This window comes from Macrosteles quadrilineatus, unplaced genomic scaffold (assembly GCF_028750875.1).
Source record: "Macrosteles quadrilineatus isolate MER2022 unplaced genomic scaffold, UCM_ALF_1.0 Scaffold_5__1_contigs__length_97177068, whole genome shotgun sequence".
Taxonomy (NCBI): Eukaryota; Metazoa; Arthropoda; class Insecta; order Hemiptera; family Cicadellidae; genus Macrosteles; species Macrosteles quadrilineatus.
The window spans coordinates 14,873,003-14,897,649 of NW_026542598.1; the positions used below are offsets into that span (position 1 = coordinate 14,873,003).

General features: G+C 34.3%; 1 protein-coding gene and 1 long non-coding RNA gene across 2 annotated transcripts; one reads left to right on the plus strand and one right to left on the minus strand.

Annotated features, from left to right (window-relative positions):
• The first annotated feature begins 377 nt into the window (after positions 1-377).
• Positions 378-3,461, plus strand: LOC128995441 (sarcoplasmic reticulum histidine-rich calcium-binding protein-like). Its single transcript, XM_054420460.1, has 2 exons — positions 378-493; positions 974-3,461. Exons 1-2 carry the CDS (start codon positions 378-380, stop codon positions 3,459-3,461), a joined length of 2,604 nt encoding a protein of 867 aa, XP_054276435.1.
• A 5,276-nt stretch (positions 3,462-8,737) lies between these two features.
• On the minus strand, positions 8,738-14,828 carry LOC128993773 (uncharacterized). Its single transcript, XR_008490822.1, has 4 exons — positions 14,775-14,828; positions 12,256-12,332; positions 10,781-10,900; positions 8,738-8,918 (listed from the first exon to the last, which is right to left on the minus strand). It is a non-coding gene; the product is annotated as an uncharacterized LOC128993773 (long non-coding RNA).
• Between the last annotated feature and the right edge of the window lie 9,819 nt (positions 14,829-24,647).

Consider the following 24,647-nt stretch of genomic DNA (forward strand, 5'->3'; position numbering starts at 1 on the left):
AATGAGATTTGCAATATTTGTAATTTTGATGTAGGAAATTGAAGTTCTAATCATGATTAAGGATGTCAAAAATTTTGACGTAAAACAATAAAAGGACGCATGTATTTTCCCCTTATAAAAACAGGACATTAACTTTATTTGTCAATCAACTAGGACCAAATAAAAAATATAGTTTTGAATCATTTAAACGTAAAGCATCACAAATACAGTAACAGGTACAGTAGTATCATTAGATTACATATAAACATATTGAACGCATCCGGTATTTTTGCAAGGTACGATAGAAATTAAAAGAATAAATAGAATTAAAATGACGTAATAGCTGTTAAAAAAAATCTATTTTGCCCAATGTTTTATATTTACACTACTTCACTGATATGAATGTTCCTTCAAGCGACTACACTCATAACATAAAACAGAACAGTCGGGAAAACTGCATCAATGCTTTAGCAGGAACTGAGCTGCAGGACCAATATCCTATCTTATTTGAAGCGTAATACAAATATAAATGTCGCCTTATGTTTGATACTTTATTGAACTGTACATGAAACTATTGAATTCTCATGTATTTAATAGGTGTTGTTTACACTCCATGAAACAAATTTTTGTGCGAATATTCATGGCAATTAAAACCTGTAAGGCTATATGCAGGAAACCGAAGAAAAACATAAACCAAGATCCCAATATCTTGGACTTATATTTTCCCTAGTATTGCTTTAGAACTTTTTCGTGGGGTTAGGTAAAACAAAACTACGTTAGGCAAGAAACATACAATATCTTTTTACTTATAACAAACACACACTCGAGATGTAAAATTCACTCAGAATAGTTCAGAGAGAATAATTTTACTGCAATGCATGTGAAACTAATAGCTATGAATCACGTATAATTAATGATCATTGCTATTGCATATTACAAATGGCTTATGGTTTATTTTTAATCTAATAAAACAATGATGTTTGTGTTTTTGCAGAAATAGAAGACTTGCTCCTCTCAGGTTTGTCCCAAGACGACCAATCATTAGACCTGCAAACCAAATACCGCTGATACAGGAGCAGGAGTCAGAGATTGAACATACACATATACATGACACGAAGCACTTAGGAGAAGTCTACCATCACCACAAACACTCTGGGAAAGTTGATCACATTCACAAGCATGTCGGTCATGCTGGACACAAACATCACCATCACGGATCAAACAAACATGACCACCATCACCACGGACACGCAAAACATAGCCACAAACACCACGGAGAGGGGAAACATAGCCATCACCACCACGGGAAACACGATCACGGGCACAAACATCATGGCGGCCACAAACACGAGCACAAACACGAGGGTCATGGTAAACACGCGCATCATCACCACGGACACAACGAGCACAAACATAAACATTCGGGACACTCGGAACATCACCACAAACACCACGGACACGGCGAGCACAAGCATCACCACCACGGCCATCATGAACATGGACACAAACACCATGGAGAGGCGGAACATAAACACAAACACCACGGAGAAAGTCATCACAAACACGAGCATCACGGACACGGTCATCACGAGCATAAACACCACGGACACCACCAACATGGGCACAAGCATCATGGCCATCATGGGCACGGACATAAACACCACGGGCATCACGAACACTCTCACAAACATCACGGTCATGGATCTCATCACCATAAACACGAGGGACACGCTGAACACGGTCATAAGCACCACGGCAGTGGCAAGCATGAGCACAAACACCACGGCCATAGCGAGCACGACCACAAGCACCACGGGGAGGGAAAACACATTCATAAGCATCACGGACATGCTGAACACGAACACAAACATCACGGTCATAATCAGCATCACCACAAGCATGAGGGACACGCAGAGCACGGCCACAAGCATCACGGACATGCATCACACGAACACAAACACCACGGGCATTCTGAACATAGCCACAAACACCACGGAGAAGCAAAACACGGACACAAGCACCATCTCTCTGGAGTACATAGCCATAAGCACCACGGGCACAGCGAACACTCTCACAAGCACCATGGTCACTCTGAGAATAAGCATGAGCACCATGGTCACCACGATCACGGCCACAAACATCACGGATCCAGTAAACATGAACATAAACACCACGGGCATAATGAGCACCATCACGATCACCATGGACACGCAAAACATGAGCACAAACATCATGGTACTACCGACCACCACCACAAACACCACGGCGAAGGAAAACATAGCCACGCACATCACGGTCATGGGGAGCACGAACACAAACACCATGGTCATGCAGAACACAGTCATAAGCATCACGGACACGCAGAACACGACCACAAACATCACGGAAGCTCCAAACACGAGCATAAACACCACGGTCACTACGGGCACGACCACAAGCATGATGGGCACGGAAAACACGAGCATAAGCATCATGGACACGCTGAGCATGGCCACAAACATCACGGGGAAGGAAAACATCATCACGATCATAAAGGTGAAGGTAAGCATTCACACCACCACCACGGGAAAAACGAACATGAACACAAACACCACGGGCACGGGTCACACGACCACAAACATCACGGGGAGCAGGGTCACAAACACAAACACCACGGGCACGGAGAACATCACCACAAACATACAGGACACTCTGAGCATAAGCACAAACACCATGGTCATGCTGATCATCTACATAAGCACGAGGGCCACGCTAAACATGGACATAAACACTCCGGACACAAAAAGCATCACCACAAACACGAAGGAGGAACAGAGCAACACCACATGCACAAAGGAGCTAGTCATCATCACCACAAACATTCGGGAGGGTCCGACCAGGAGCACAAACATCACGGACATAGCAAACACGGCCACAAACATGGCACGGACGATCATCACGACATGGGCCACGATATGAACATGGATATGTATGACGACGGTCTCATGGAGTACGACGATCAGTTCGAGGGAATGGAGAGTGTTGTGGTTCCCGTCCAACAGAAAGCGCAATCTCGGATGATGTTCTTCGATAAGAAAAATCCTCCTGAGAGTAATAAGAACAAGAGACAACTAGATGATTTTGCGTTCTTCAATTTTGGATCGTTTGGATTTGACGGGTTCTCTTCAGAGAGTACAACACCGGTGCCAAAGAAGGGATATCCTCAAGACAGTTATGAGGAGGGTTCAGCCAGACCTTACTCCAAGGAGGACAGTAAAAGTGCCGAGGACAGTGGAGAGTACCCGGACAGTAGGAGCAGGGAGAACACGTCATCGTCCAGGGAGGACTACTACTCGTCCAGGGAACGGTCCAGAGAGAGGTCGAGCAGCGAAGACTACGCCGAGGGTCCGAGAAAAGAGAGCGGCGAGGAGAAAACAAAATCTAGCTTTGAAGACTTTAATTTTGATTTTTCTGATATTAATTTTTCCGCTGAGTTCAGTTAGATGTAACATATTTGCTTTTAAAAAATAGTTTCACATGAATGTTTTGATAATAGATTTTAACTCTGTAAAACGTAGGATTATTCTACAATATGATTTATTATTATTTTGTCTTAATCATATGTTTGATGGAAATTAATTTCATATTTTGTTTTGAAAGTATAGTAATATAGTCCGGAGCGTTTAGATTACTTATATAAAATGTAAAAAATTTGCAATATTCTATGTAATTGAGTGGGACAGTTTGAGCTACCCAACTTTTGATTGGACAATTATAATAGGGCTAAAACATATGTTGGTATTTTTCTAGTATTTGTGGTTGAAACCAAATCATAATAATACCATAGATAGACTATGTTTTATTCATGTTAATACTGTACGTAAGTTTTAAGTTGTTGTAGTCATGAAACAAGTTAAATGTATACGAGTTTGTAATTTTATATTAGTTCGGAAACTAATTTTCCAACAGAACAACATATTACCAACAGTTTATTAATGTTAGATAAATAAAATCTTTATCCTCATTGTTACATAATCAGTTTATAATTCATACATGAAATTGTTATACAGTATAACGAATAGTAGCCTATTAATAACGCAAATCGTGATATAGCTAGGATACATTTTCTGGTCTTGTAAACCTCTTTACAAAATTCAAACATTTAATAATGGAAGAGAGGCTTGGATCTCAAATTATATTTTAGTTGACTTTTTTTATTTAGACTGTAATTGAAATGGCACGTAAAAATCATTGATACCATTTACACAACTGCTAAAGTTACGGAACAAAGACTGTTAGTGTGTCTATAGTGTATTGTATAATGTATAATAGAATTGTTATGTAGCATAGTTTTTATACTTTTTAATACATTTTATAAACTTTTATTCTATTTATTTCCTTGTCTCGATTAACTAAGTTCACATTAAACCATAAAGCTATTTTACACAGTAAATACTAGAAACGTACTTCTACGAATATACAATTTTATAATGACAGGTAAAAACTTTAATTAACTTAGTTGACTTTGAAGTTTATTATTTTTATGACACTACTTGAATCCACTTTAACAAAAAGTGTATTTTTTAAAAGTAATTGATTTAACTTAGAACAAAACAAGTAATAAAACAACATTTTACCACACCAAACAATCAAAGAACTAATATTGGTAAATAACAATAAAATGAATGTCTTAATTTAAGTTATAACCATTTATTGATACAAACATTTTCATTTTCATTTCTAAAAATGAAATGTGTTTTAAGGGTTTAGAATACACATACATTTAAAGAAATATAAGTTGTATCCAAAGCCAACACTAATAGTCCTAAGAAATTCGTTTGTGGTAGCAACAGAACTAAAGGAAAATCGTTTCCTTATACAGTAAATAAGACTGTCAAATAATACAAGAAGTAATCAGAAAACAAATATAATACTGGATAAATATGGACTGGATAAATTTTCTGAAATAACTTGCTCCTTTGTAAGACGGCTTCTTTGTGTAAAATTCAAGTCTCTTGTGAGTGGGTATGATTTCATTCTTTTTTCGCGTGTTGTAATGGTGTGTTTCTTGTTCTAAAATTGTATCCTTCTTATTGTTTAAAAATATCATAATAGTGTCTAAAAAACTGACCATAAACTGTTAATATGTTTAGCATTTTAAAATGTTCCCATCATGATGTACCTGGATGTAGGTTTTTTATTATTCTAATCGCTTTCTTTTGTTCTTTAAGTATTTTATCTAGATTTTCTAATTTAGATGAGCCATAAATATGTTTAAATGGATGTGTTTAAATATGTTGGCCATGGTTGATTGGTTGGATAGCTGTCAAAAGCATTCCAATCTTTACAACCATGTTGGTTGAGGTTATTTGATGGACATTTATCAACATTTAACTATTGCACGTTAAAACTGGGCGTTAAAGTAATTTTGAAACATTATCAATTGTTTTTAATACTAACTTATTTTCCACTTGTCAAGTTAGTGTATTTGTTGATAAGCAACCACAGGACGACACAATCTTGACTCTAATTTCACAAGTCCGACCAAAACGAAACAGGATGACCAACAAAACACAATAAAAAGCGGCCATCTTGAAGGCACTCTTTTCATTAAATGTTTAACCAGAGAGTAGTGATTCCAGTTATAATCCATGCATCTCAAGGCTAAAATACGCACCTAGGTGGGGTTCTCATCTCAATAATTGATAACTGATAATCATAGCACAACATAAATAAATTTATATTAATTAATAATCATTGCTTTGATTTTTATCTTGGAACATTTTCTTTTTATACACTAGCAAAAGCATATAGATCACAGCAGAAGGGTGATTATTGGTCATACAAGTGGTACATTTTCTATCTCCTGCAGTAACTAAAGCACCTCGTTGTTGGCATTTCCCCAGCAAGACCAGTTCCACGGGTCAAGCGATCGCCCACAACAATCAGCGCATGTAGGAACTCTTGAACACTTACTGTCAGTGAAAGTACCACTTGCTATCTACACATTGTGTAACTTGGAACATTCGAGACAGTGGAAGTGGACTAATGGAATCGGAATGTGGACATGGGAACTGCAGTGGCAGTCGTAAAACGCGGGTAAGACTCGTGATTGAGTTGTGGTTGATGTTACCTATCAGCACTAGGAAAGACCTCTCGATAAATGAGCATATAAATGGTACCGGTGAAGATGAAGAAACGTTGTGGATATAACATTACACTTATTATTTAGTACGAGTAACAAATAACAATCATAAAAATCATAAATAATAATAATACCATAAGAGGTGTACAAGTGTTGGTAAATTTGATTCGTTGTTGGCAGATTAAAGTTCATAAAATGATATGATATTATTTTATGTAACGTATGATGCATTTTTTTTATAGTTTGCCATGCACTGCAAATGAATACACTTGCTTATTAATTAATGTGCGTTTACAACAAAGTTGACAACTAAAAGTTGCTCCAAATCATTAGAGCAACTAGCGGTGGATTTTTTTTTGTGGAGAAGCAAAAGTTTTTCTTTTATTTAGAACAAGCAGTTGACAACTTTTTGCCAAAGAATTGGAGTGAAATAAGCAGTAGTGACAAGGATGTTGGGCGAAGAAGACGCTATCAGTGCTGTGACTGCCAGTGTCATAATAGCCAGCCACTGTACAAGAGGTCCCCGAAGATATTGGGGGATACCCTCGTTGATGGACAGGGATAGGTACAGTGGCAGTGACTTGATAGCTGATCTCCAACGTGAGATGAGGTGCAACGAAAGTGTAACAAACATTCTAGAATAACCAGTAGTTACTTTGAATATTATTTCAATGATCAGACATGAAATCAAACAGTTCTCCACTAGTTTTTTACAAGTTGCTTGTGCAAAGCGCGCATCATAATCATATCAACTAATCTTCCACTGTTTAAACTTTCTTTTATCATTACCGAAACTCCACGGGAAACCAAAATTGAGTGGAAGACTTGTCTCTACACTAGTGTAAGACAGAAAAAGTTGCTGTATTTCTTAGATAAAAACAACTAATTGCCGCAACAAGTGGAGTAGAAGGCTTTGGTGTAAACGCGGGAGAAAATCGTAGGTTTGGCCCATAGAAAGGTCAGTAGCTTCATGATGGTTTAAAAACTGGTTCTAGCTTTTTTTTATCAAAGCTGATCTCGATCATTAACAAACTATATACATAAACACAAACAATGCAGTATATTCTACTTCAGCTCGGTGATGGCGCTGTTCCAATTGAGCAAAAATGCTGTGTGCTCACTGTACGTATAACAATCGTATGTTAGAGTAAACACAACAAACAAAGTAAACATAGCCATTCTTTGTAGTATTTTGATCGGTTACAATATTTTGCAGTCAAACAAAAAACTTAATTGATTATAAAAAAGATAATTAAAATACATTGATTTGAAAATTTAATAATACACAGCCCTTAGGGTGGATGTTTTGTAATAAACAAAAAGGCACATCATAGCGGTAGAAACTTCCATTTAATTCGATGTATGTTCATTTACTTAGAGTTCTTACATTTAAAAGGGTCCTGTACTGATATATATTTCATTCTTTACACGAATGACTTGTATAAGGTTTTAAATTATGAAGTTTGAAAAAGTTTTAAAAAGAATTGCCAATTTATCATATTGGTCAATACTTTTTCTAGAAGTGCCGAATATCAAGTTAAAGGGGTCCTCAACATTAATTTGTGAATATTTGGGCTTCCATTGGTATCTTTGAATGAAAAAATCATGGAACTTGCTACACATTTACATAGTGTTTTTTTTTTACCAAACAGAAAAGAAAATTTTGACCCAGACTAGGCCTAGCTATTCCAAAAGCTGTATGAGCTATTTATAGTGTATTGAGAAATATAATAGATGCATCTTTGACCTACCATATTACACTTTTGAATAACATTTTAGACTATCGTCTAATACAAAGCTATGTGAATTGACTCTTTTAATTACGCTTTTTATTAGCATTTAATATATAAAGTAAAATAGTGACTCTGGTCTAAAATGATAAAAAAATATAAGTTTAATTTATTTATAATTTTAAAAAATATATGTAATGACTAATTATGCAAGCCTTTGTATATAGCAGACAACCCTTCATTTATCGTATAAGATTGGCCCTGAACTAGTTTGGGATTATTAGGTTTTTAGTCGTAACATTAGAAGTAATTAATATCCTGTAAAAAATACGTAGGTAATACTAACTTTTAGGGAGGTAATAAATATTTACATGGAGAAAACAAAGAGTTTTTTTCTTATTCATACAAATTTTCAGTCCTTGGCACCCAATCAATCGTTATACAAATGTACATTTAACATAAGCCATAACTTTAATGATAAGTCATAACTTGGCAAACATTCTGTAAAACACGCCAAATTAAATAATTTATTCACCTACTTATATCATGTATAAATTAGACTGAAATTGTTTAACCCTATAATGTGTTTATTTTTTAATCAGTAACATATTTTGTTATACAATCAAGCTTTATAAGTATCGCGGTTGGTTGGTTATTAATTTGTTATCATCCATAATCGTATATTTATTCGTATGAACGATTCCCAACGTTTTAATTTCAGTGTCAAAGAATTAGGACCATAATACCAGAATATCTATGAAATATAAATATCTATAAATGTACATGAATATTTTAGTCCCTTTTCTCCCAAAACGTTTGACGGTAACGAGACCAGTTTCTTTCAAATAAAAACAAAACCCTAATTAGTGCATTATAAAACAAGGTAAAAAACCAATACCACAAATACAAAAAATATAAAGCTATATTTAACAAGTCTTAAAATGTATGGTACAGACTTTACAACAGGACTTAAAGCTAGAAGTGAGCTGGTAGCTGGTAGCTGGTAACACAGGGATCAGGTACGACACGGGGTTGTACTTGGGTGAGGGAGACAAGGGGAGAGATAGTGCAGACAATCACGAGATCTGGAACAAACAGAGATCTTAATTGGTTACAGAGTGATTGTATTTTATAACTACAAAATGACGAGACTATAGCTATTGCCATTGCACACTGAAGTAAACATCCTATCGATATGGACCAACTGCCAATGTTTTAATTCATTGAAAGAAAAAAAAATACTTTATTGGGTAAAGTCAGCTAATATTCAAGCTGTATTTTAGTTGTGTACGAAAATATTTGTTTGTGTAATAAAAGATTAATAGCCTTTACAATTTATGTTACACAGTTCATGCTTAATGTAAAGTAATGTCAAGTCGAATGCAAAATATGTGTTTTCAACAGTATTTTACTTAAGTTATAGAATCGAATTTCGGAAAGATTACAATAATTACAATAATTGTTCAATGAATAAAATTAATGGTTTGAAAACCTAACTAGCTATACTGTAACAATAATTTGGTAAAGTTTTTATTATTAACAACTGGCCCATTGAAGAACGGCAACTAAGGATTATCTCGTCTGATCTTTCAAAATAGCAAATATTTTTATCTTTAATTATTGGTGACTTTCAAATAGCGAGGAAAGCATTCTAAATCATTTTACCACTCAGAAAGTATGACATGGTTTTCAAGTTTATTAAATTGAATTTCTTTGAAAGGAAAAACAGAAAATGGAACTTAAAAAATTTTTAAACAAATGAAAATGATTTTAACAAAGTTTCAACACATTTTCTGAAAGTGCCTCTATTTTATCAAGGAAAACCAAAACAAAACCCCCACATTACTCTATATACATTAACATAAATTTTAATATTATAATAATCAGGCTGCTAATGGAAAGTAGTTTGATTTGCACAGATTACTATAAAAACAGTTAGAAAGTGGTTGGTCCACGCGTAGACACTAATAGCTGATGACAATCTAATGGACGTATTATGGTACTTGTCTATCATGGGCACCCACGTAACGTTTACGTAGCGGAAATTGTTATGGCTTAATTGATTTTGTTGATGTTTTCACTTACTTCCATGACTAGCAACAATTTATTTCAGACATTTCAAGATGCAATCTGATTCAATATGCTCTTTATGAAGCATGCCGTTTCCAGTAGAGTTCTACAGCAGTTAGTTGCTTATCTGAAGGATATCTAAAACAAGTAACGGGGTAATGTGGTTCTTTTAAAAGGAAAACACGTGTTTAAAAAACAAGTAATTAATTAATTTTCAAACTATAGATTACAAATTAGACTTTTAGTATAAAAGATATTCTGAAATTTGATAAGTTGAAATCGTTATTATTTTAATACGTAGTGTATGCAAACTATTCTGTATACTGAGGTTGAACCGGTATTAGTGTGAAAGTGCAATCATCTTAAGCTTTTTTACGAAAAATATCTTTCCTATAAGGGAGAAAGTTTTAAGGTTGAAGTTAATCCAAAAAGAGGTATATACTTTTTTAATGCAATCAATATATTTAGTGAACAAAGGGATCAAAATGCGATAGTATTTGTATACTTAATTTTAGTGTTGACGCTTTTTCAGATAATTCAATCAAATCTTAAGTTTATCTAGAATTAAGATGGTAGCAGCGTATTTTTTTAAAGTTTTTGTAACATAAAAAGACTAACGTTTTAGTGTTAAGCACGTTTTCGTTTCCACAGGACCGTGACGTATTGGCCTTGTTTATTGTTTATAAGACAGTTTTCATTTAACAAAAGCATGCAAACAACCCTAACTAAAATATTTCTTGAAAACAAAATTACTTAAAATGGATTTACGCTTTGGTAAAGACTAATTTTTTACGATACCGTATGAAGCAAATCTTTTACATTTTTCCTAATAGACTAGTTTATTACTAGGGATAAGAGTACAGGGAAGTATAGTTACCAGTCCCAGTCCCATCCGTGGGACTTGACGTAGTGATGTTCCTTGTGGATGTACACGGGCACCTTGTGGTAGTGATGCACTGTGTGTACGTGGTACGGCACGTGGATAACGTAATGTTCACTGTAAACAACCACACAGATTAGTGTATACAATGCTGTAGAAACTATTAACGCTGTGTAGTTGGACTAGAAAAGTTGTATGTAAAACTCTAGGGTCATAAAGTAATCACTGGAAACAACCAGAAATACACATAAAGATACATAAACAATCTTTACAGGGTTAGGCAAAAGCATTGATATCGTATTTAAGCTCTTCAATGGGAAAAGCCAGAAAACTAAATTCTACAAATCTTAATATGGTATAAAAATAAATTACTTTTTCGATTTGAAATGTTTTTCTGGGCCCCAAAATGGGGGAATTTAAGGCAGTTAAAGATTTTCAAACGTAAAGCCCCATCGATGACAGTAAGAATATTAGCGAAAACCAGAGGTATCTATCTCAAACCAGTACTACACGGTGGTAATTTGAAATGTATCAAAAATACATTTAAGTAGGACTGGTGTAAATTTTAAATTACTACCGTTTTGTTCTGGGGTGAGATAGAGACTTCTAGTTTTTACTGATGCTTTTCATTAGTTAATAGGCCTACCCTTAAACTGAGATGCCATTCATTGGGGTTATACGCTTAAAATCGTTGAGTGTTCGCTAAAATACCCTATTTTGGGGTCCCGGGCAAAATATTCACACTAACCCCACTTTTTTGGTCCTATTTGTGTGTGCAGAGATTAGTTGCCCTGGTATAACCCGCTTAAAAGTTAACAATGTCCCTAGCCCTGTATTCTAAAATGCAAAGTTGGGTTGGATAAATCTTTGGCGAATTATTATAGAAATAAATGGATTGGCAATGGGTCAAGAAGAGCATAGTGAGAACAACAGGTAATAAAAGTAAAACTACACAAACCATTCTTATATTAAAAGGAAATACCCTAATATTTAATTTATAATGAGGGGAGGGTAACAACGACGTAAACTGTGGTGAAATATACATAAATTTTTGAGTAATATCTTTGACTATTGGATTCAGAAGGTAATATTTAACAAATGAAATCTGTCGTTAAATAGTTACGCTATGGCTCAACAAAAGACATGGTGCATTTAGAAGTCGCAAACTTTTAACCGGTCGAAGTGAAATCTGAAGTCCATATGTTACGTGAGAAATAAACACACATATATTCAAACATATTTAATACGTGTCTAGAAATAATATGTTAACCAGCATTACAAAATTATATACGTTGTACTTTTTCAATACAAAATGGTATAACTATTTTTACTTATAATCAATTGAAGTGGGCGCAAGTTATTAAACTGTTTTGTACAAAAAAGATAGCTTCAAACCCTACTTATATCAGAGATAAATGTGTGGTTTTACAATACACTGTTTGATTATCTCTAGAGTATGTAGTCTGACTTACTGTTTGCCGCCAAAGCCACCAGGGTTAGGCATTGGCATGCAGGAGACTACGGCCAGGAGAGCCAATACAAAGACAACCTGCAACCAAGACAAATAAAATGAAATGCAAACCTACACAACTATCAGAATATTATTAAAATAGAAAGCAAACTATTTGATTTCAAACACGCTTGAAAAGCTTACAAGGTACTATCAAATTATTTTCATTACATATTTTTAAGGTACCAGGTAGGATTACCAACAACGACAAGATATTGACGTTTCTCAGTTTTATATTGTGTACTATTTCAAAATCATTTACACGATTATCTATTAATCTTATTATGAGAGATTTGGTTTGTCTAGTGAGATTTAAATCAAACACGGTATTAATGGTTGACTACCTCTCCATCAACTCAAGTAGTCTAAATGCAAAAACATGCTGATAAAAGTACTAAAATGTATTCGAGAAATGTTAAGAAAATATAGTACGTCACGACGATTGTTTTCAAATCAATTGCAAGCTAATTTATTTGTTGGATTCTTGTGAAGAATTTCAGTCTATTGTAGAATACCTATATGCGATAGAAAGGAAAATTTAACAAAAATTAGTTATTTTGTTCACTTTTTTAAAAGACTGAACATATTTCATGTATTGAACCTATGTTATAATTGCTACTTATATTTAGAGATATTAGAAATCCTCCAGGCATTTCTTAGACGTAAAGGAACATATTTTAAACATTTTGTTTGATTGAATAAGTAAGCATAAATTGTTAACATTCCTGTTCTGTAATTGTACAGTATTATTAAATGGTGTATAAATCTTATGATGCTTAACACTATTGCCATTGTATATAATGTTGATGTGAATTTTAAAAACCAACTATTGTACAAGTTAACAAACACTGACAAAAATGAGAAGCCAATATATTTTGCCACCATAGGAGGCTATATAGATCGATTGATACAAAACAATTGAAAAATTCAAAATACAAAATACAATCATTTGAGATATAAAATTACTATCGCTATTTATCTTATACGGTTATTCTTGTTCGTGATAATTCACGTAATCGTAGTGTAATGTTATTATTTTATTAGAATTTAGTTGAGTAACATTATTTACTTTGGGTTTATGGTTTATTTACTAATTTTATAGTTACCTGATGTGCTAAAACACTATAATTCGATTTGCTTGTATATTATTTCAACAGAGCCAATAAATCATGTTGAAGCTAAGTATCAAATGGTAAGCCAAGGACTTTTTCAGTAAGTTTTATTCATCAATAACTAATATTATAGCGAATAACTAATTTCATTTTAAGTGTTTAGAGGATTTTATAGTTAAATATTATTATTTGTTATATTTACAATAATAGTTACAAAATACCCCCGCCGCAGCAAACCTGCCGACTAAGCGAATTTCCATTTGTCTGAATTGATTTTCAGTTAAATATATTTTAATAACATTAGGTTTAACGAGTACCTTACCTAGGTTTGCTGCTACAAGGAAACTAATAAAGTGTGTTTTTGAGTAAAATATTGATGGGTTAGTACAAAATAAATAAATTTGCCAAGTTTGATCAAAATATATCCATAAACAAGCAAACTACAACATTTGACAATATTCTCCATAAGAATAACATGGGAATTTTAAATTTACAATTTTTTTAATTTTCTCCGTTACTAATAATCGAACAAAAATACTTTTATACTAAATTGTTTGTTTTTTTAAGCTCTTTAAAAAGGTCTAAAGAGAAATCGGGAAGTTTTGTGTTTTGAGGGTCAAAAGTGAGAAAAACCAATATTTACCCCATAAAACCCCCGTAAAGCCCCGTTCCCATGGTCCGATCGTGCTGGTTCGCGAACTCATTCAAGTTTATCCCGCTTTACACCTTTAAACCAAATTTCATCAAAATCGGACAAAAATTACTCAAGTTATCGCGTTCACGGACGTATATATATATAAGTCTATATATATATATATATATATATATATATATACATATAAACAAATTTGAACGAATGGTGTTTTTGGCCTCTGGGGACATCAAAATGAAAAAGTAAATCGGTCCCGGGTCTAGGTCTTACCGTGCCACCTATGGCAATAGCTACTTCCCTATAGGGAAATTCGCTAAAACACAAAATTAACGTGATTTGGAAAAATACGTAATGTGGAATGTTGAAATGATATTAATATGTATCATTTACATATTTTAAATTCTAAAACAAAACCTATTGCTTGTGTTATTATTTAAAAAATCTCGTTTAGTTATTTTACTGTCATTGGTTAATTTCAAACTATTTTTAATCATTAACAAAATTATAATAATATTGTCGTGAAACTATATGCTTATGATTCATTTCAAAATATATTATTTTATTACACCCTCTTAATTTTTTAGAATCAAGTTAGTTCCCTCAAAATTGTTGAACAAACTGCAGCACTTTGTATTCAAAACTAACAATTATACTTATTTTAATAACATTTATATTTTTTGTATACCAAACTATATTTTTACAACCCACTGTACTTACAAGTGTGTGAAGGGACGCCATGGTTGCTGGAGCGGTCACACACAGAACAGCTGACTTGTGATATCACAGAAGCGGTCTAGAACGTATATATACGTTGTCAGGTGAGCCCCCCCTCCCCCCCCCCCCACAGCTGACATAACTCTAGGGGTGCGGTGGGAGCTTCCTGAGATGTCGCCTGTACCCCGCCCCAACCCGCGACCTTTGGCAAATGTCATCCACTGACCACTACCGACCATCGCCGGACCAGGACCCGAAAATCTGCTTCCGTCTAAAACCGGAACCACGAATTTAAATACTTTAATACTTTTCAACGAAATGGCCACCATACAGAGTAGGTATTTTAAGCCAAGTATGAATGGAGATTAACCAAAACACGTAGAAGTAATTGGCGCAATCTTTCTATAATACGCTCTTAAGGACTCGAACAGTTTTCAAAACTAATATCTAAAGAGCCAAGGATATTATAATATGCTTAAAAAAATATGAAGGACATAAAAGTGGTTTTGGTTTCACTTTATTCTTTTATTATTGTTTTGTTTGAAATCTTTTTCGTTAGATACAAATTAATTTAAATAATTAAATATAAAAACTATACTGCTGCTAAACCTAAATCCTTTAAAAACCCTCATTTATCAAGCTCTACAACACTGATGATTGTATTTTATGAACCTTCTATATATTATAGAGAAATGATTTCTGTGGAAACTCAGATTAACAGTTATCATAAAGCTTATAGGTAGGCCTATATCAATTATCTATATATTATAGTCAAAGTTGTTAATTTTGGAAAGGAGTACGAATTTTCTGCACACGATTGACCAAAGTTAAAATTCAAACATCAATTTAAGTGGTAGAATCCACATATTAATACCATCACACAATATCAGGCTGTAAATTGCCAATACTTTGTAGCGATAATTTCACTAATTTTACCAAAATGGCATTTGTGCTTTGACAAAAAGGCGTTCTGCATGCCTTTTAAGCCATTTAAGCCCCTCACTGCTTAAGACACAATATAGAGGCTAAGACCACACTTTCAGCTTATGGTACTAGCATTGACTGGCGACAACTTTAACATGGGGATGGAATGTCTAGTTGCATTAATAGTCAAAGGAGTTTTCCTACATTTTACTGTATAAATCTTCCATATGAAAAATTGATTATACTTTAAGATAGAACCTTAGTTGTAGATTATTTCCGGTACGGTACGATCACAGCGAAATCAGAAAGATCTTCCAAGATCGCAGCAACATCCACGATCACCCACTGCAGTTGTGATTTTTTTCTTTGCACTTTACACAACTGTCCTTGAAGCGCCGTCAATGAGTGGAAACCTTTGTAAGCTACGGTATTGGTGACGATGATTAAAAAAATGTAAGTTTCCTTGCACTAATACAACACTGATTCACGGTATTTTCCCCGGTTATAAAAACTCAAGAACAATCGTTGCACTTGCGACCAATTAAACCGGTTAAGTAAGGTACAACGTTTTTAATCTCACTTGGTTTGGATGTGCTGACTAAACTTGATCGGAAATGGTTGCGGTATTTGTAAACAACTTTTAATGTAAACATATCAGTGACAGCTAGAAGTGAGAACTAATCCAAACAGCTGATCGTTATTTCATAAAATGTAATAGTAAACATTGGGAGAAAATTTGACAAAAATCTAACAAAATTGAGTTTTTGGTGGTTCGTTATTTTGTTTTCAAAGAAGGGAGGCCATGTTTTTATAGCCAAAGACACTCTCACCAATCCAGTAAATACAGAAAAATGATTAGAACCTTGATCGGTACTCTAGTTTTCTAGGAGTATGCCGCGTAAATTTTATTTATATAGATGGTTAAAATACAATATGTCAATACTTAAAAATATTGATAATTAGCAGTATTTTCATAGTTTTTTTTAATATTTTTAAAATTTAGTTAAGAGATAAACTCTGACAATAATTGTGAATCCACCCCAACAAATATGACAAAAACACGATTCAATCCATCAACCTTTTTCTTTGGGCTCAAGTCTACTGCATTTAAAGTAACTCAAAATTCCACCCTCCATCACAGAGCAGAGAATAAAATGTTATTATTTCCTCTGTGAGCTTCCACTGACTTAAACGTGATAAATCTCCCAAAATCGCTAGTGCCCGCTAACAAGTATTATCAAACTATACAAGCCGGAATGGCCAATTAATTCTGCCAATTAGTTAACTAATCCACCGGGGCACAGGCCCAGGCGGTTACGTGCCAGTGGGGCAAAGCCCCGGCCAGTTACATGCCACTGGGGCAGAGCCCGAGGTCTCGGAAGACCTCTGGACCCGGTGAACAGCATTATGGGTTGCGACAACCTATAATTATAACAGAACACTTCCTACTTCCCCGAGTGGCTTAAAGTTATAACTTTTCATTGTTATTCTGACTGTTCAGACTTATAGTCCAGTCAAATGGTAGTTGAACGTTACAAAAAATAACTGTTACGAGATTTTTCCTTAACTTTATGTTTTTTGGGGTGCTGAATCCGAATCTGAAGAGATCCAACAAAAATTCCTTGTGCGTTTTGAGCTAGACGCAAAAAATATTAAAATTTTGGCACTTTTTTTTAGTTTCTTGCTTATAACTCGGAAACTATACATTCTACTAAATTTTACCAATTGTGAAAATGAAAGATCATGAAATTTCCTACAAAATACATATGTATCATTCTTTATCAAACGCACAATTAGCCCGCTAGAGTGCGCTCCAAAAAGAGAAAAATATCACATTTTTGTAAAAAACACGTTTATTGCCAGATTTTCACATTTATTATTGAAAGTACGCGTTTTTTAACATCTAATTTTAAATCTAATTTAGTTTTTTAAAAATCACATCTAATTTTAATAAGGTAAACAATTGAAGAATAACAAACAAATAAGTAATTTAGGGATCGAAGACAAGGAAGCTCTCGTCATATTATTAAAGTAACTTCCTAATATCCCTTCCCTTGCCCGTCAGGGCTTGGGGATGCTTAAAGTGTGACAATCAGTGTTTAAAACAAAACTCACGTGGCAGGGACGCCTAAAGCGTCCTCCGACAGTTTTTTTTATATTGAAATCGCTCATTTATGCAGTGAGCTATTTTCTTATTTGTTATTTTTTCTCAATTCAATTCAATAATTTTGTATTCCAAACTGTTAACATAATTTCTGTCTTTGTACTGTTTTGTTTTAAATATTAAATTCAGCATATAACCAGTGAACAACTAAATCCGTGTCTTAAATTTCAATTGTCCACCGATAACTTTAAACTCATTAAAATAATTTCATTAATAACTACCCAGCTATCAGCACACCAACCACAAGGAAAAGCAAGATATTACTGAACCGTATTGTACAGAAGAACACCAACCGCATTTGAGGGACTCCAAGCAGCGGTCTTCCACTGCAGTGGAAAAAAGTCACTAAAAATAATATTGTCTTTGCTCTTATATGTTCTGAAATAAATTAGATATTTTTTAATTGTACCCTAATTAGGGCTTACATGTAAAGTATTAAAACTTAATTTACTTACATAGTCCACATTCAATAAACGCGTACTTTCAATAATAAATGTAAAAATCTGGCAATAAACCTGTTTTTACAATAATGTGATATTTTTCTCTTTTTGAAGCGCACTCTAGCGGGCTAATTGTGCGTTTGATAAAGAATGATACATATGTATTTTGTAGGAAATTTCATGATCTTTCATTTTCACAATTGGTAAAATTTAGTAGAATGTATAGTTTCAGAGTTATAAGCAAGAAACTGAAAAAAGTGCGAAAATTTTCATATTTTTTGCGTCTAGCTCAAAACGCACAAGGAATTTTTGTTGGATCTCTTCAGATTCGGATTCAGCGCCCCAAAAAACATAAAGTTAAGGAAAAAACTCGTAACAGTTATTTTTTGTAACGTAAGGTAGATTTCCACGACGAATTGACTGGACTATTAGTATTGTGGTTTGATATAGAGAGGTTTTAGCATATAGTCTAAATATATGTTACTACGAGTTTGTATTTTATTTAAAATAAGGAAGACGTTGCTTCTTCTTTAGAATTTGAAAGAGTGTAAAACTATGCAAAACATCCAAAACATGGTTTGTAATTTTTAACGTTTATGAATGTGATCTTGGTTAAATACTACTTATGAATATTTAAGTTTACTACTTATATTTATTTATAACTACTTATTAATACTACTTATGGCTAGATCATAGTATACGATACAGTGTTACGATTTTGTATGTCCCAAGTTGTATTGCATGTTAGTAACCTGGTTATTTAATCATGTTGTGTGTATTGTACGTTGCATTGTTCATTTGACGTTCAACATATTTTAAGACTTAAACTTGATATTTTTTGTTATTTGATATTGACATATATCAACATATTTTAAATAATCTAAATCAATCACCATACCATGTCTGATTCTTCGGTCACATAAATATAAAATAGTGAATCGCCAATATATCAGTCAGATTTTATTAGATCTATACATTTTTTATGTTGTACCTATTACTGTTGATGCATTGTTGTAGTAGGCGTTCACGTAATAGGGCCGCTGACATATTAAATTATAGTAGTAAATAAAGCACAACTGAGCACCTTGAAAAATTATTGTATTGTTCGTAGAAGTATACATGTTTGGACATGAGTCCATTTTCAAACTTAAAAAAACGGTAAATACTTAACCTTTGTTTACATTGTTTGTTTGTGAATAAATATAATTAGGATTATTCATATGATTTATAAAACCAGACTGGATTTTGTAAACCTTTTCACTTATTATTTTATTATAAAATGTTGTTTCTTGAAGGAATTTGGCTATTTAAAATATGATTTGGATATGATAGGTTTTCCTTTGTTTGAATTTTTATAATTTTCACGTTGTTTTTTAAATTTTGTAATTGTGGTGGGTTTATAAAAGGTGTTCAGCAAAGTTTGATTACATGGATGTTCTGTTGTCACTTTTAAGAGTTGAATGTGCTCTTTGAATTTAAATTTAAAAGAACGTCCTGTCTGGCCATATGTAAAAATGTTCACAATCAGTGCAGTTAATTTTGTATATGCCAGATATGTCATAGATATCTTTTTTTTGTTCTTTATCTGTAGAATTTTTTTTATTGAAAGCGATATATTTGTTTCAACTCCAATTTTATATACAGATTTTTGAAAAGTTTTATTTTTTGTCCTGTTAAGAGTTGTATTGAATGGGATACTAATGAAATTTTCTTTTTTCTTTATTTCTTTATTGTTTTCTTGTTTTTGATTTCTTAAGACTTCTATGAAAAATATAATAATCATTTCAGGGTGCTCAGTTGTGCTTTATTTACTACATTAATTTAATTGTTGTATAAATATGAAAACAATTTGTTCACTTGGGAGAGCATTTAGGCAATGTATCGTTTTAAGCTGCGCACGTTGATCATACTATAGTGACTGTGATATTTTGAAAATACACTCTCCTTTCTAATTTTAGCATAAATCTTTAGAACATGTTCCGGGATGTTCTTCCTAATAACGATTAATTTCAGCTGTCCGGTGCCCTAGAGTGAAAGTGGCAGTTCTCAGTGCGAACATCAGCCTATCAGCCTATCCCTGTGTAATCCGACCTCCCGCTATTCCGTGGGTTTTTGCCCCCCTTACTTTCTCCGCTACGTAAAACATGCATATAATATTTTTTGCACTGTCTATATAGAACAATTTTATCTTTAACGAATTAAGTTCAAATTTAATTTTTATTTAAATCATTTAACGTACAGCCTACGTACTAGATTGTTCGTCGGAATATACTTTCTTTTCAATATTTTTCTCTTATTCAATTGTTTTCTGTGTTATCGTCATGTTATGAAAATAAATGTTATGACAATATTAGAAACACATGATCCAGTTGTTAACTGAAACAGAAGGTCTATTTAATTAAATTTTCTATGTGGTTTAGGATCATTCAGAACACACTTTCTTTAATAACTTTATTGTTTCTAACGAATTAAGAAAACTCAATAACAATTGTTGGAAATGCATCCTATATTATATATATCCTATATGACATACATGTTTCTTGAAAACCTTATTTCTTAGCTCGTGTGCATCACAGGTAAAATCTACGCATACTGTTAGAAAGATATCTGCCTGTATATGCACAGAATCCCTTTATAAAATAAAATTGGCTCAAAAATAATCACAAAAAATGAATTTAAAATTTGAAAACATAACACGGGCCTTATGGGTTGCCATGCTGGTGACGAAATAACAACGAAATATAAACAGAAAATCAAAACAAATGGAAGAAATTCCAATCACATGTTTTATTTAAAGCGTGGGGTGAAGTCAGAGAAGTCTGTATATTGCATATTTTGGTCAAGCTTTCGACCACGGGGTGACCTCTAGTTTTTATAATTGAAACACAAGTTGAAAAGTAAACAAGTAGATAGTTGACTCCAAAGTCAACTTTGATCCAGCAGTTTATGCTCAGGGTGATCGTAGACCTCCTTTACTGCACCGCCCTCTGACCCGGGCTACGAGGAAGCATGATGCAGTGCAGGAGGTGTTACCACACGTTACCACCTTATTTACCACACGTTACCGCATTAGTTACCGCAGGCCGTCCGCTCAGATTTACTACGATATCACGGTCCACCTGACCAGATCATCACTCGTTGCACCCATCTGTCATCTACGGGAGGACCAAATTATAAGCTAATGAGTTGCGCTTTTGCCTCGATAGAAAAAGGGTTTAAAACTAATTTAATCGCTCCACTAACTTCACTTTGTACTAAGTAAAGTAGTGGGTCTTACTCTTTTTTGTCTGTACTTAGTGCTTACTGCTTATTTATGCAAATTCATGCACACCAACAACCGGTCCCTAGACAGCACATTCAGCAATAAAGGGTACACAATCACTATAAGATATTTGAAGTAATCCAGATGAATTGGTCAATGAATTAGTCTATCTTAAAATAATTATTGGTGTTATTTTCAGAACTCTTCCAATGCAGAACTGTTCACCATTTTTCGACGTCAGATGGTGGAACGAGCTTTTCACGTAAACACTAGAATCTGCTTGATTGCTTATTCACTTAGGTATGTTGGTAAATGTTAATATTTTAGGCTACAGTGGGAATTGGTAAACTCATCTATCTATGGTCTGGAGCTACAAACTACTGTATTAATTACGTGTCGGTAATTTCCCCTTGATGGTCAAGGAATACCTGGGTGTTAGGGCAGACTGCATGGATGCCAGACAGCTAGTGCTGGACTGCAATCTTACATTGAATTGCATTTTTTAGTCTATATACGCCATTGGTATTTTTTACGTTTCGAAAGGTAACGGTCCAAACCCTGGTCTGTTACTATCCAATGTTGACCTTTTGTTAGAGAGCATCATTAATGTCCAAATGGCATCTGGGTCCGGCAACGACCTCACTTGGAATCGAGACGAAAAACATAAATGATTAAAAATATTTTGACGCTTCCCTGCCTCACTATTTTTGGGGTCTAATGAAATGTTGTAGATTGAACCTGTTAACTTTGATTGAAGAGAAATCATATCTAACATATTTTCGTCTTTCACTGGTAATAAATTTGCCCACATAAAATCATAAAGTGTCTAGTAAGAAACTATAACATGTCCATAATATAAATATTTCACAATGATTGATCTACAACTAATAATATGGTATTTCAAATCATACAACCATTACAAAAAGTAATAAATCCCAAAAAATTGAAGGTACCTGATGACATACCCAGCAATTAACCTAATCCGCAGGCATGCGCAGTTTAATAATAACAATCAGCTGTAGAAAGTTACGGCACAATGGAATTACGTTAACCAAGCAGCCATTCAGTTGTTTCCACTGCCAAGTTGCATATCAAAGACCAACGAGTGTCCACAACGGCACATGACACACGATACACGGCGCTGTTATACAACGCCAAAGGCCGCCAAACAGGTCAGTTTTGTTTTTGTTGCGCAACTCCAGTTTCCGACCCACTGACTTGGCATTCCGCCGTCTTTGGAACTGGAAGGCTCATCTCTAATGGATGGAATGTTGCGGCATCCTGAGAAGTGTGAAATGTCGCGCTAACATTGTTGACAAGTTATCTCTGTATCACTGAGTAGTGAAGTGTAAAGAGAACCATGGGGTAGTGGCTGAATAGTTCACCAGAAGCATACATTAATTTGGATCGTTCTGCAAAGAATGGCTGCAAATTCAAAGCGTTTGGATTGGCTAGGTTAGACTTGAGGTAATTTTATCTTATAGTTTGCAGGTGCGGTTGGCCTATCGATAGAAGATGGTATTCTGTAGTGCAGTCTAGGGTATAAGTTCCATTTATCAACAATAATTATTTGTTGAGTGACAATATCATGATTCTGTAACTTGCCTAGGTCCACTTTGTTCAAATGCAAAGCAGGCCAAACTAAAACTTAACTGGCTATGAAACATACAATACTTGATTCAAATTTTTACAATAGGATAACAAGTCTACTTGCAGTGCCCAAAATTAAGATGAATATGACTAGTCTGAACAGAAGATTAGTCGACCCGAAGTATCCAATTTCAACGGCAGAAGAATATTTTTGATGTAATTTTCTGGGATATTGGGTCATTAGATGAGATCCCAAATTTGTCTTGGTGGGTACCCCAAGGATTTTCTTCTCTGCACTATAGGCAGTTCAAGAGGGATTTGGGGAGGTGGTATGTTGGGAAGTGTCTATTCGTGGTATCCAAATTCAATGGTAGAGGACAGTTCTTGAAATACTTTGTTGAGACTCTGGGCTGTCAGAAGAGCTCCCATGATGTGAGCAATTAAGGATTTTGGAGATCAGAGCAGTCTAAGAGGGGGTTGACAAGTAATGTATGAAACTAATTACTTGGAGTAGCCAAAGCCAGTTACCCAAATTAACATTTCCATTCAAACGTCTAGTAATTGAACTTGAACATCAGCCTAACACTCACTCACCCTGTGACATAATGGATCTTTTAAACGAGAAAGTCGGACCGGTCAATTTTAATTGCAGAACAAAACGGAACCAGGATTGTCAGTGTTATGTCACTGAACCCACAACCTGTTCCCGTGGTTGCAACGTCCGGTTGAGGTTGTTAAAGAATCCCCACACTAGTTGCCTTATGGAGTCAATACCTGCGAGTAGTCCGGTCTTGTTACAGATAAATCCGATAACGATCACTTCCTTCGTTCCTTTCTTTGGCATTACTATTTGATGTATGGTATCTCTGTGAAGTACACCACTTGACAATTGTGCAGAATACAATGATTTGTTTCTAACAAACCATAGTGTTATCTATTGTCTACAATCAAACTTTAATACAAGAAATAGAAATAAACTAGAATATCAAAAAAATATATTTGAATTTCAAATGTCGTCAGTTTTAAATGTATGTCTATAATGCTCCGTAATTGTTTAACAGTTATAAAAAAAGGATCGATTCTGATCTTAGTATTAGAAAAGATGTTAAGAGACGTGTTTATTTAGTGGGACACGTATACTTGTATTTTGGCAAATAGTAGTTATAGATAGGAAATCAAAATAAGTATACATCTACGTTTACGTAAGCCAAAACAGATATTGGGGCCTCTACTTAAATACAGTTGACTACTGTACTTCTTTGGGGGGAATTTATGGAAATAAGGTTATACTGGAGTGAAAATTCACACGTTTTTCAAACCCCTCTTTTTATTTACTTTATAAACCGACTGATAAAAATATCCTTCCTACACATTCATAGCATTTCCTGTCTTACAAGTTGTGAATTCACAAGTGTTTACCCTCTATTTCCCCTACTGATAACCCCCATCAGTACAGTGTTTTATTTTCCGGCTTATCGAAATGCCACGGGTTATTA

Excerpts from the sequence above, each read along its gene's own strand:
- LOC128995441 (XM_054420460.1), top strand. The coding sequence starts at position 378 with ATGAATGTTCCTTCAAGCGACTACACTCATAACATAAAACAGAACAGT. Across the intron at positions 494-973 it reads TATCCTATCTTATTTGAAGC|AAATAGAAGACTTGCTCCTC; the intron begins GTAATACAAATA and ends GTGTTTTTGCAG.